Below are 14204 nucleotides of genomic sequence, written 5' to 3'. Positions count from 1 at the left end.
GCAAAATCTGGGGCCAGCTCTCTCCTGACTGTGGCCAGAGGCCTGAAGTACCAGAAAGCTATTCCTATCAAAGCATGAATTCACTTTGGAATTTTGAGCCCAGTAACTGCAAGGACATTCATGTCTATATCTTCATTTATCCTGTCCCCTTACCCCATTTCTCTCAAGATTGGACCTAGGGCCTTAACACATGCTAGCAAACAAAAGCATAAACTGTTGAAGACATCTTGTGGCCAAGAGTTAAGGTTTCCACTGGGCTTGGTTAGGCAGGAGTGCAAGCTGGTTACTCGGTATGTTTTTGTACTCACTCCAGCTCTTTCATTCCCACAAGGTGGAGGAGAAGGCAAAATTTGATGGCATTTTTGAAAGCCTCTTACCCATCAATGGTCTGCTTTCTGGCGACAAGGTCAAGCCGGTACTCATGAACTCGAAGCTACCTCTGGATGTCCTGGGCAGGGTAAGCACCCACTGCCCTGCACCATGTTGGCTTACACCATTTGCATAGATTCTTGTGAGGCTTCTGCTTTGTGTTCTCCTATACTGTTGATGCTTCACAGTCAGGGTCTTGGCGAAGATGCTGGGACCCTTGTATTTCAAGAAGGGAGCATGGTATAGGAGGGAGATTACCGCCTGTGCATGTGACAGCAGAGCCAACCTGGAGTGCAGCCCTGCAGTACCCCATTAGTTGCTTGTGTGTACATGTCTCTATATATTTATTTTTCATCTCCCTTCCTTCCTCTCTTCATTCCTTTGGTTTTTTATTTTTTTATTTTTTATGAGATAGGGTCTTACTCTAGCCCAGGCTGACCTGGAATTCATTCCATAGTCTCTGGCTGGCCTCAGACTCACAGCAGATTCTCCTACCTCTGCCTCCTTAATGCTGGGGTCAAACGTGTGTACCACTAAATTCAGCAACTTCTCTCTCTCTTTCTCTTTTCATGCTAGGAATTCAACCTAGGCCTTATACATACTATGCAGGTACTCTACCATTTAGCTACATTTCCAGCTAGCTAGTTTCCTGTCTTCCTCTCCCTCCCTCCCCCTGCTCTGCCCTACCCTATCCTCATCTACCCTACATTCCTCTCCCTTTTTTTTCTTTCTAAAACAGTCTCTATAGCCCAGGCTGGCCTAGAATTTGCTGTGTAGACAAGGCTGTCCTGAACCTTGCAGCAATCTTCTTGCCTCTGCCTCCGAAGAGTTGGCATTACAGGTGTATACCACCAAGCTTGGCTTCTATTTTCAAATAATTTTTTTCCACCTGTCAGTCTCTGCTGCAGGTATAGCAAAAATTTCTGGCATTCTATTTTGGGCTTTTGTTTTTGGCTTCTTTTAGGACAAGATCTCACATAGTGTAGGCTGGCTTCAAACTGAAAGGATGACCTTGGCTACATACTGAGTTTTATGATCCTTCTACTTTAACCTCCCAAATGCATTCTATTTTTTTTAAAGTGCTTCAGTTTTTGTGGGTGTGATAGTGCTCACCTGTAATCCCAGCACCCTCTTTCCCTACTCCAGACAAGCCATGCATGTGCTTGTGCGATTGATCTGTCCATGCATCTGTATGTGCATGTTCCTCTTACCTGGTGCATTTCTGTAGCCATGAGTCCTTGACTTCATGTCTGCATTCGTTCCTTTACTTTCACGCACATCTTTGTGTCTGTGTTCTCTACATTCATACACTAATTTGTCTGTGCTTCCATGCATACATCTTTGTATTTGCACCCCTATATTCATATACTCATTCATGTGTCTCCCACATGTACATGCATCTTTGTTTCTGTGTTCCCTTGCATTCGTGCACACTTACATCTTGGTATCTGTCCCTGTATTCATTCACACACTCATTTATCCATGTTCCCAGAAACAGTTCATCTTTGTACTTCCCTGCATTTACACACTCATTTGTCTGTGCTCCCACACACCCACTATCTTGCATCTGCTCCATCATTCAGCAAGCTTTTTTAGAGCCAGTGCTGGTCAGGCCTTGTATTGAGTACTAGGAAGATGGGATAGCATCAGATAGCAAGGGAGAACAAATGTATACATAATGGCTAAGCTTCTGATGTTTCCTTTTGAAGGCTTACTACATATTAGCCTTGTGCTAGTGCTCTGCACAAATGATCTTTGAGCATTTGCTACTTCCTTGCTATGGCTGCTGCCCCCCATACTAGAGATGAGGAAATGGTCACCCTGGTCACCAATTGTTGCAGTCAGGTTCACATTGCTGGCAGAAAACACCCAACCAAGAGCAGCTTGTGGGAAAAACATTTGACCTACAGGCTTAAGGGAAGCTCCATGATGGCAGGGGAAAATGATGACATGAACAGAAGGTGGACATCATCTCCTGGCCAATATCAGATAGTCAACAGCAACAGGAAAGTGTGTCAAATACTGGCAAGAGGAAGCTGACTATAACATTGATAAGCCTGCCCCCCAAAATACACTGCCTCTAGGAGGGCTTAATTCCCAAATTACTATCAGCTTGGGGACTTGGCATTGCAAACACTTAAGTTTATGGGGGACACCTGAATCAAACAACCACACCAACAGTGACAGGTGAAGAGAGAGATGTGTGGGAGTAGTATCTTCTGGGACAGGTCCCCTGACCTATCCTCCTCACTATGGTCAGCACTGTCCCCCATATAGCTTGGCTCATATGAGCAGGAGTAGAGACGAACAGTGGGCAGGTTGGGCAGGTGTGGACTTCCAAAAGGAATGCTCTGGGGTGTACCCTCCAAATAAGGGGATTAGAAGTCTAGGCAGGTGGGTTGGGGTTATTGCTTAGCGGTTAAAAGTGCTTGATTGCTAAGCCTGATAGCTTGGGTTTGATTCCCCAGTATGCACAAAGATCCAGGTGTACAACATGGTGTATGCATTTGGAGTTCATTTACAGTGGCAAGAAGCCCCTGGCATGCCCATTCTCATTCCTTCCTTCCCTCCCTCCAAATAAATAAAGAAAAATATTTCAAAAACCAGTCTAGGCAGGAGACAACTTGAGGGGAACAAAGGCTGAGGCCACCTGGTATGATGAGGTTAGGGCCCAGGGGATATTACCACTCTAGGCATGTTTGCTTGTCTGAGCTGGCTCCAGTACTCCTGTCTCCTGCTGGGTACAGACCAGGGACATGGCCTAATATCCTACAGAGCACAGCTTGTTTTACAGAGACTGACCAGCTGGCAATGACATTGGTATTGCTCCAATGGAGAGTCTGGGCAAGGAAGAGGATTATGGAGCCAGTAAGGCTGGTCGTGGCTTATTGGCTTCACACCCAGTCCCCAGAGATCACATGCAAGGCTATACTTAAAAATGAATGCAACTTTATAAAGAAACCTTACAGGTACTGGGCTTAGAGTTGAGCCTAGAATCCCTAGTGAGGGAGGGGACTATAGTTGTGGCTCAGTGGATGAGTACCCACCTACAATCCCCTAGTAAAGGGGTAGGGATGTAGCTCAGTGGTTTCTCTCTCCACTCCTCCTCCCCCCTCCCTTCCTTTCCCCTCTTTTCCCTTCTCCTCCCCCTTCCCTCTCTTCCCCCCTCTCCTCTCCCCTCCCTTATCTTCTCCTCCTAGGATTAAGACCATGCCCAGTTTAAAAATTTATTTATTTATTTATTTATTTATTTTTGGTTTTTCAAGGTAGGGTCTCTGGTCCAGGCTGACCTGGAATTAACTATGTAGTCTAAGGGTAGCCTCGAATTCTTGGCAATCCTCCTACCTCTGCCTCCCGAGTGCTGGGATTAAAGGCATGTGCCACCATGCCTGGCAAATTAAAAAAAAATTTTTTTTTAAGGTTGGGTCTCACTGTAGCCCAGGCTGGTCTGGAAATTCACTCTGTAATCTCAGGGTGGCCCTTAATTTGGTCTTTTGAGACTATGTAGTTACATGTGTGCTATGTGGTCAGGATGAACTTGAAACTGTTTGTTGTCCAGATTGGCCTTGAACTCGCAATCCTTCTGCCTTGCCACCCAACACAGATCAGAGAGAGAGAGAGAGGCAGACAGAGAGAAAAAGAGAGAATGAGTACACCAGGGCCTTCAGCCACAGCAAACAAACTCTAGACACATGTACCACCTTGTACATCTTGTGGGTACTGGGGAATCAAACCTGGGTCCTTTGGCTTTGCAGGCAAACACCTTAACTGCTAAGCCATCTTTCCTGCCCCAGATTGGCTCAATGCATTTTGGTTGCCTGGTCTGCATACCTCAGCATGTCAACTCAGAGGCTGATTCTGGTTGGCCGGTCCTTGCACAGGTCCTTTCTCCTGTATAACCCTCACTGATTTGTCTGTCCCTTGCAGGTCTGGGACCTAAGTGACATCGACAAGGATGGACACTTGGACCGAGATGAGTTCGCTGTGGTAGGTACTGCCTTATCCCTTCCCACCTGGCTGAGGAAGGAAATGTATAGTTTATGTTGGGGATTCTGGATTCCTTTGTTTTTCTTCGTTTTAAAATGTGGTATGATGGCACATGTGTGCATGTAAATTCCAGAGAACAAACTTGGGTATGGTTCTTTTCTTTAGGCACTATGAACCTTTTATGAGACAGGGTTCCTTGTTGGCCTGGAGCTTACCAATTAACCTAGACTGGCTGGCCAGCAAACTCCGGGACTCCCCCTGTGTCTCTGTCCAGAGCAGGGATTACAAGCACATGCCACCATGGCCAGAATTACTTTTTTTTTTGGTTTTTCGAGGTAGGGTCTGTCTCTGGCTCAGGCTAACCTGGGATTCACTATGTAGTGTCAGGGTAGTCTTGAACTCACGGCAATCCTCCTGACTCTGCCTCCTGACTGCTGGGATTAAAGGTGTGCGTCACCATGCCTGGCCTATTTATTTTTAAAAAAGAGGTTGTTTTTTGCTTGTTTGTTTTTCCGAAGTAGGGGTTTGCTCTAGCTCAGGCTGAACTGGAATTCACTATGTAGTCTCAGGTTGGCCTTGAACTCACAGCAGTCCTCCTACTTCTGCCTCCCAAGTGCTGGATTAAAGGTGTGCGCCACCACACCTGGCTTAAAAAGAGTTTATTTTAAAGTAGGTGTGGTGGTGCACGCCTTCAATCCCAGCACTCAGTGGTAAGAGCGTCGCTGTGAGTTTCAGGTCAGCCTGAGCTACAGTGAGACCCTGCCTTGAGAACAACACACAAAAAAGAATTTATTTTGGTATCATTCCAGATACATAGAAAAGTTGTAGTAATAGTGGCAAGTCTTAAGAAGCTCTTACCCAAGTTCACTAATGTTGTATTGTACTATGCTTGTTTCTCCACTTGTCTTTCTTTGTGCTCTACAGACGCCTTTTCCTTTGAACTGCTTTCAAAGAGTTAAGTTACAGGCATAATGCTTTTCTGTTCCTTTGTCTTCTATCTCTTTTTTTTTTTTTTTTTTTTTGGAAGTAGGGTTTCACTCTAGCCCAGGCTGACCTGCTGTCCTCAAACTCACAGTCATCCTCCTACTTCAGCCTGCCAAGTGCACAGAGACTCAAGGCATAAGCCACAACAGCTGGCTCCAGTTCCTTCTCCCCACCCCCAAGGTAGGGTCTCCCTCTAGCCTAGGCTGACCTGGAATCACTGTAATCCCAGTCTGGCCTCAAACTCATGGTGATTATCCTGTCTCTGCCTCCTCAGTGCTGGGAATAAAGGTGTGCACCATGTGCTGGCTCCGGTTACTTATTTTATTTTATTTATTTGCAAGAGAGAGAATAGACATACCAGGGCTTTCAGCTGCAGCAAAAGAACTCCAGGCACATGTGCTACCTTGTGTACTACCATGTGCAGCTGCCTTATGTGGGTCCTGAGGAATTGAACCTGGGTCCTTTGGCTTTTCAGGCAAGTGCCTTAACTACTAAAACCATCTCTTCAGCACTCCCAATTACTTAAAAAAAAAAAAAAAAGTAAAAGTTTAGGGATGGAGAGATGGCTTAGCGGGTAAGGTGCATGCCTACAAAGTAAGTAAAATGTTTTTAAAATTTATTTATTTGCAAGCAGAGAAGAAATATAAGAGAGACAGACAGGGAGAGGATGGGCATGCCATGGCCTCTAGCCACTGCAAATGAACTCCAGACGCATGTGCCCTTTGTGCATCTGGCTTATGTTCTGCCCAGTTCTTGGCACCCCCTCAGTGACCACCAAGAAGAACCATACACCTATGCAAGGGCAAGGAGCTTTATTTTGGGCTTAAGCTCTGTCTCTTCACCAACGCAGTGGATCCATAAAAGAGCCCCGAACAGGGCGGGGGTTGGGGGGAGGACAGGACGGCCAGGTTTTTTATAGGGATTTGAACAAAGAAGTAGGGAATGGGTACATGACTGGTTGATTTCTTAGGACATTGGGGGCAAGGTTGGTGGGCAGGAGCTAGGTAACTAAGCAACCTCTGTTGCGATTGGCTAAACAAGCAGCAATAACATTTGTCTGTATTTTGATTGGCCAGGACAGGGAGGTAGGCGGGACAAATCTCTCAATTGGCCGGGGCAGGAAGGTTGGAGGGACAAGTCTTAGGTGTGCTGGGCAGGGGGTGAGGCAGCTGCCCCTTTGTTCCTTTAACCAGGGAAGCACTCTGCTGAAGCTTGTCATTGTGTCCTTCAGTTTCTGGGTCCTTCACTTACATGGGTCTCAGGAAATTGAACTTGGGTCCTTAGGCTTTGCAGGTAAATGCCTTAATCAGTAAGCCATCTCTCCAGCCCAAAATAAAATATTGTATAAAAATTTTAGGGCTGGAGAGATGGCTTAGCAGTTAAGCGCTTGCCTGTGAAGCCTAAGGACCCTGGTTCGAGGCTGGGTTCCCCAGGTCCCACGTTAGCCATATGCACAAGCAGGCACACGCGTCTGGAGTTCGTTTGCAGAGGCTGGAAGCCCTGGCGCGCCCATTCTCTCTCTCTCCCTCTATCTGTCTTTCTCTCTGTGTCTTTCACTCTCAAATAAAAAAGTTAAAAAAATAAAGTTGTTTTTTTTTAAAAAAATTTTTTTTATTTAGAGCTGGGCTATAGTGGCACATGCCTTTAGTCCCAGCACTTGGGAGGCAGAGGTAGGAGGATCACTATGAGTTCAAGGTCACCTTGAGACTACATAGTGAAATCCAGGTTAGCCTGGGCTAGCGTGAGACCCTACCCCAAAAAAATTTCGAAAAAGAGAAAAAAAATTCTTTTTATTTGTAGACAGAGAAAGAAAATGGGTGTGCCAGCTCTCCAATTACATTTTAAGATAAATTTTAAAATTCATGATTCTGGGCTATGTTGATGACCATGTCAAGTAGTAAAAGGACATATAGTAGTTTCCTTTACCCAAACCACAAAAAGTACTAAATACATGTTTTTTCCCATGCATTACTTATCTGTGATAAAGTGTAAATTAAGCACTCTAAGTGATTAATAGCAATAATAAAATAACTAGAATAATATACTCTAATAAAAGTTAGATTAATATTTTCTGTTTCTGGAATGTTCCTTGTAATATTGCATTGGTAACTCAAACCTCAGAAGCAAACCCACAGATGAGAGGGGTCGTGTCATGGCAAGGGTGGGTTCGCCTTGTGCTTGTTTCAGTCATCTGTAGTTAAACACATGTGTTGGGAAGCTGCATTAGAAAATAAGGTGAAAAAGTTGGTAACTTACCCTAGTCAGCTTGAAAGCACCCTCAGGGGTTCCTACCACATTCAAGCCATCCTAGATCCTACTCTTGCTCCATGATTCTGCCTTTCAGTGTTCATCTCTTCTTGTTTGCACTTCAGGCCATGCACTTGGTGTACCGTGCCCTGGAGAAGGAGCCTGTGCCCTCTGTCCTGCCCCCATCCCTCATCCCACCCTCCAAGAGGAAGAAGGCCGTGTTCCCGGGTGCTGTGCCTGTCCTTCCTGCCAGCCCCCCACCCAAAGACAGCCTCCGCTCGACGCCATCTCATGGTAGTGTCAGCAGCCTCAACAGCACAGGCAGCCTGTCCCCTAAGCACAGCATGAAGCAGACTCAGGTACAAGCCTTGTGGCCACAGTCAGGGTTACTTTCAGCTCTCAGTGTGCTGCACCATTTCTTGTGGGCAAATAAAAAGTATTTCATAGAGTGTCTCAGAATTAACTTCATCTCTCTCTCTCTTTAATTATTATTTGAGAGAGAATGGGCATACCAGCTCCTCCTGCTGCTGCAACAAACTTCAGACACATGTACCACTTTGTGTATCTGGCTTTATGTTGGTGCAGGGGAATTGAACCCAGGCCATCAAGCAAACATCTTAAACTTCTAAACCATCTTCTCAGTCCTCTTTTTCTTTTTCCTTTGCACATCAATATTGTCTTTCCTTGTATTCATGGGAAGGGGGTTGCAAAATCCCTTGGGTGCCAAAATCCCCAGATCAAGGTCCTAATATACAATGATGTAGTATCTACATAGAGCCTGCATACAGCCTCCTGTAGATGTCCAGTCAACTCTAGATGACCTGATCATGGAAGTAGATGCTGTCAAAGGAGATCTTGGAGCTACAGAGTGAATCCAAGTCAGCCTGGAATAAAAGAAAAAGAAAATGAACCAGTGTATTTTATTTTTCATGCATACTTTATTTTTCACTTAGTCCAATCTAATTCTTACTCTTTTGTTCTTGTTGATGTAGCTATGCGATTGTGGATTGAAAATATGCAGGGAAACAAATTACATCTGCCCTGAACATTTTCAGGTTTTTTTTTTTTCTTATAATATCACACTGTATCATTGGCATTGCATTGGGCATTCTGAGTCATCCAATGATGGGATAAAGTCTACAAGAGGGCCACACAGGTTACATGCAAAACACTGCACCTTTGCATGGAAGGGACTTGAGCATCCACAAGTTTTGGTATTCATGAGGGTTCAGCCCTATCAGATTGAGCAATGAACATGTACGTAAAACTGGACAAGGGCTGGAGAGATGGCTTAGTGGTTAAGGCATTTGTCAAAGAGCTAAAAGACTCAGGTTCTATTCTCTAGCACCCATGTGAGTCAGATGCATCTGGAGTTCTACAGTAGCTAAGGGCTCTGGTGTGTCCATTCTTGCCTTCCCCCTTTCCCTCTTTCCTTACTTCCTTCTTTCTTTCTTTCTTTTTGTATCTTATTTATTTGAGAGCAACAGATAGAGAAAGGCAGAGAGAGAGAGAAAGAATGGGCACACCAGGCCCTCCAGCCACTGCAAACGGAACTCCAGATGCATGCACCACCTTGTGCATCTGGCTTATGTGGGTCCTGGAGAATCAAACAGGGATCCTTAGGCTTCACAGGCAAGTGCTTAACTGCTAAGCCATCTCTCCAGCCCCCCTCCCTTTTTCTATCTTTCAAATAAATATAAAATTAAAATAAGAAAACTGGACAAATGTGTGTAGATTATAGGATACAGACACCCTGAGTCTTGATTTCAAAAGTAGGAAGTTACTTTTCAGTTTTGGGAGGAGCCACATACAACTGCTTGAGATGTCTCAGTACCCCAGTTTAGAGGCTGGGCCTCAGGAACCTACAGTGGCATTTGTTTAGTATAACTTGGGTAAACAGTGGGAGAGGCCATATGTGCAGTAAGGCCCACTGAAGGGCTGTGAGGTGCACACTGCTAAGCTCTGCCTATGAGAGTTGGGACCCTCTGGGGTCTTGGAGCCTATCAGGTAGAAGCCCAGCCTTTCCCTACCAGTAAGGGCCCTGTTACCCTGGGGTGTTACTATTCCCTCATGGTGGGGTGGGGGTTTATGGACCAAGAGGGATGGCACACAGAGTCCAATGGCCCCCAGATGCCTTCTTATGAGCACACAAACTGGGGGGGGGGGGCTCGGGGGGGGGGGGCTGAGTGTTTCCTAGTGTGTCCCTAGCAGCTTCATTTAACATTCTGACTCTGTTGTAGCCACAGGTGGCCTGGGTGGTGCCAGTCGCAGACAAGATGCGATTTGATGAAATCTTCCTAAAGACTGACCTGGACTTGGATGGCTATGTGAGTGGTCAAGAGGTGAAGGAGATCTTCATGCACTCCGGCCTTACACAGAACCTTCTGGCACACATCTGGTAAGGATGGAAGCAATGGTGGAGGTGGCTCCAGGAACCAAGGGAGAGGAGAGAGCTCAGATGGTGGTTAAACCATAGTCTGTACCCTGGGTACCAGGTGTAGGAGCCAGCCTTACCCCACTTTCTGGTACTGGATAGAGCTTACTTCATAGGGCAGACTGTTCCTTTTGTGAGTGGTGGGATGAAATCACTTCCTGCTTGTTATGGAGCCTTGGGCCTTGGAGAGGCATCCAGGGAGGTATAGCAGGAAATTGCCTTCTTTCTGACTGGAGTGGTAAACCTTAGCATATTACCTGCTTGTCCCAGGAAACTAACCATTCAAATAATCATTAATAGACATGCATGTGGAGAGGCCAGCCTGGCTGAGGACCTGTCATTCCAGGCTATCACCAAAATAGTATTCACTTCAGCCAGGGAAGCCAGGCCACCCCTGTCTGGCAGGGACAGGGATTCCCACCTCCTTCAGAGCCAGTATCCTCTGTACAAACCAGTGAAATACAGTGGCTCCATTGTAATCCCAGAACAGATGCTTGCAAAGTGCTCTGCTTTGACATAAGTAGGCAATACAAGGAAAGTGTCAACTGAAATGGTGTAATGATGTGAAAATAACAATGAAGTCACAGATATGATTGTGTCAAAAGGAGGGAAGTGGCCCGTATGATGGTGCCTGTCTGTACTGTAGCCCAGCACCTAAAAGGCAAGAGGATTGCAAGTTTGAGGCTAACTGGGCTGCATAGTGAGATTTTTTCTCAAGCCAAATAAGAGACTAGTAAGTTATTTCTATCTGGGAGCAAAAAACCTGAACCTGGTTTTAGCCACCATCCAGATCTGTGTGCAGGTGGCCAAGTCCTGGACACATACTTATCTTAAATATATGAGGAAGAAAGGAGGGACCATGAAATTGTATGATTCTGGGCCTGTGGTGGCCAGACATTGTGGAGGGGTGGCACTTCTGGCACCTGTAGAACAGCCCCAGCCTGCTATACCTCACAGATCCTGGAAGGCTTTAAAGTCCAGTTTTCAGAGACATCAGAGAGGAATGACAGCTGTAGCCCAAGGTGGGGGACTCGGGAGGTACACAGGGCTAGTGGATGCTTTGACAGTGTCGTACCCCCACCTCTGATGGGGAGATGTTCCCAGATTTTGTTTCTTTGAGGCACAGGGGTCTCACCCTAGTCCAGGCTGTCTCACAGTGGTCCTCCCACCTCCATCTCCTGGGATTAAAGACATATACAACCACATCTAGCCAAATGTCTGCATTGATCAGTTCCCTCTCTGGGATCTGCTTCTTCCTGAGTATTCTTGCCAATATTTGTTCTCAAGTCTCTCTAGAGAAAGTACATAATGGTTTCTTCAGCCTCTACAAGGGCAAGGCTTTTTTTTAAAATTTATTTGAGAGTGACAGAGAGAAAGAGGCAGAGGGAGAGAAAATGGGTGCTCCAGGGCCTCCGGACACTGCAGACAAACTCCAGATGTATACGCCACATTGTGCATCTGTCTTATGTGGGTACTTGGGAATTGAGCCTCGAACTGGGATCCTTAGGCTCCACAAGCAGGGGCTTAACCACTAAGCCATCTCTCCAGCCCAGGCCAAGGCAGTTCTTACAGGCGCTGAGGCTGTGTTCTTATTGTTTTGGGTCTTCCTTCATTACACTGACTGAGGGTACTGGAGCTTCTTGCTCATGCTCTGCAGAGCCACCACATGCTGTTCACTGTACTGCCTTGAAGGACAGCATAGCCATGTAGGAAAGCTAGACATGTAGAAGGCTGAGGGCTTCAGGGAAAGACCTGTTTTAGATGAGGGCATGGACATATTGGCTGTGAGGGACTGTCTGTCATGCCTTCCCTCAAGGTCAACATGGGGTCAGAGTTTACTGATTGTCCCCCATGTGTTAATAACCCAGAGTACTTCTGTCAACCCCACTGGAAACTGGAAGTGCAGGCCATTCACAGCCCCTAGGTTTGAGGGCAAACACAAGGCAAAGAACCCTAGCCTTGACTTATCTTTCCAGGGGAGACAAATCTTCCAGATGCTAGCTAGGTCTATGTGAGGGACCAGCCCCACAGCCCATGGGGAGGAATACAGGTTTCTGAACCAGATATCCTTCCCCTTCACAGACTCTCTATAACCAACCTTAGGGAGGGTACCCCTGCCTGTCACTGTAATGGGGGCATGTGTGAACAGAAGGGCAAAGTGAGTGAGTTTGTTTATCATAGGTGGAATCACATCTGTGGTATGTAATTACATTCCCACATTTTTCTCAGGGCCCTGGCTGATACGAGACAAACAGGGAAGTTAAGCAAAGACCAATTCGCATTAGCTATGTATTTCATTCAGCAGAAGGTCAGTAAAGGCCTCGACCCCCCTCAAGTCCTCTCACCTGACATGGTGCCGCCCTCGGAGAGAGGCACTCCAATCCCGGTAAGTAGCTGGTGTGCCTACATCTGTACCGCCTCCCACCACAAGGTGTTGCAGGTGGCCTGTGTGAGTCCTACAATCTAACTGCCCAGGGTAGGTTGGGCAGGACTTAGTGTGGCTGGCTGCTTGTGTATGTCCCCAGGCTGGTAGCCAGCACTTTGTCCTTGGTCCCCGATGTTATTGTCCCTGCTGTTGCTATGTGGCTTTGCTGTCAGTGATTTTGTGCCTGGGTTTGCTCTTAGGACAGTTCCAGTACTCTTGGGTCAGGGGAATTCACTGGAGTGAAGGAGCTTGATGACATCAGCCAAGAGATCGCCCAGTTACAGAGGTATGTGAGAATGGCCTTCCTCTGTATGCTTGAATCTGAGCCAGCTCCTGGTAAAGTCAGGTTAGTCCTGGACACATACTTATCTTAAATATATGAGGAAGAAAGGAGGGACCATGAAATTGTATGATTCTGGGCCTGTGGTGGCCAGACAGCCACTAGCACCGACCCCTGCTGACACAGAGGGACACTGGCATTCAGACAGGATGGGAGAGGCTGTCCGGTGTCTGAGCGGGCAGCTGAACAAAGACACCTACTTACTGGATGCAGGTCAGGAGACTTCCACATCCCCATGTGTAACCATGCTTTTTACCCTAGCTGTCCCAGCCCAGCTTTGCCTTCCTATTTCTGTTACCTAAAACATTTTTCAGCCAGGAGTGGTGGTGCATGCCTTTAATCCTAGCACTGGGGAGGCTGAGGTAGGAGGGTTGCTGTGAGTTCAAGGCCAGCCTGGGGCTACCAAGTGAATTACAGGTCAGCCTTGAGTAAAGTGGGACCTTGCCTCAAAAAATAAGCAAATAAAATAAAAATTAAACATTTTCTCACCATAGTATCCTATTCCCATTACCTCCCGAGAATCCTATGTGTAGTGTAGGATTCTGTTCTTTGTCACTGGTATCCCCTGATTGCTTTTTTTTTTTTTTTTTTTTTTTGAGGTAAGGTCTCACTCTAGCCCAGGCTGACCTGGAATTAACTATGTAGTTTCAGAGTGGCCTTGAACTCACAGTGATCGTCCTACCTCTACATCCCAAATGCTGGGATTAAAGTTGTGCACCACCTTGCCTGGCTCCCTGATTGCACTTCTGAGAGGTTGTTGTTCAGTCTTTGTTTTTTTTTTTTTTTTTTGGTTTTTCATGGTAGGGTTTCACTCTGGCTCAGGCTGACCTAGAATTCACTATGTAGCCTTAGGATGGTCTGGAACTCCTACCTCTGCCTCAAGAGTGCTGGGATTAAAAGTGTGTGTCACCACACCCAGCTTGTTTAGTCTTTAGCAAGTGAGTGTCTGTGGGATGTGGAGGTGTGATGGGTTTCTCTTGCTGTGTGACACAATGAACAAAAGTGGAGCAGATCAATCTGACATGGATGTATCAGCTAACAGTTTTGCAGGGCACAAGACCGGGGGTCTGAATCAGGCTGTGGTGGGGAGGGGGGCTGCCTAGGAGAATGGGAGCAAGATGGCTGCTCAGGCTCTTCCTGGAGGCTCCAGAAGATATTTGAGTTCCTTATATCTGTGGAACCCTTGCTGAAGCACTGGTACTCCTGGAGATCACCTATACCTTTTCCATGTGGCCCCATCCCCTTCATCTTCAGATCAGCAAGGGTATGTCAGTGCTTTTCATACCTGGGTTGTCTCCACTTTCTGCCTTAACCACCAGATGGAGAAGACTTGTGGATGGTAGAGACAAGGGGGAGGGATATTGTATTCCTGGTCCAGGATCACTGGGTTATTAGTCTGTTTACTGTTGTAACAATAC

General features: G+C 46.4%; 1 protein-coding gene across 7 annotated transcripts in view; it reads left to right on the top strand.

Moving 5' to 3' along the window:
* The window catches only part of Eps15l1 (epidermal growth factor receptor pathway substrate 15 like 1), a 141665-nt gene that overhangs the window by 59206 nt on the left and 68255 nt on the right, over window positions 1-14204 (top strand). For 6 of the 7 annotated variants that reach the window (XM_045148235.1, XM_004665969.2, XM_045148224.1 and 3 more), the window contains 6 exons: window positions 332-457; window positions 4297-4356; window positions 7713-7946; window positions 9828-9985; window positions 12251-12407; window positions 12647-12732. In XM_045148235.1, coding sequence (XP_045004170.1) covers window positions 332-457; window positions 4297-4356; window positions 7713-7946; window positions 9828-9985; window positions 12251-12407; window positions 12647-12732 — 821 coding nt within the window. The remainder of the gene's footprint in view (window positions 1-331; window positions 458-4296; window positions 4357-7712; window positions 7947-9827; window positions 9986-12250; window positions 12408-12646; window positions 12733-14204) is intronic. The other variant, XM_045148229.1, reaches the window with a different exon arrangement.

The sequence above is a fragment of the Jaculus jaculus genome, chromosome 1 (assembly GCF_020740685.1).
Source record: "Jaculus jaculus isolate mJacJac1 chromosome 1, mJacJac1.mat.Y.cur, whole genome shotgun sequence".
In the NCBI taxonomy this organism is placed as follows: Eukaryota; Metazoa; Chordata; class Mammalia; order Rodentia; family Dipodidae; genus Jaculus; species Jaculus jaculus.
The sequence above is the reverse complement of the archived record's forward strand: the minus strand, read 5'-3'. Positions and strand labels throughout refer to the sequence as shown.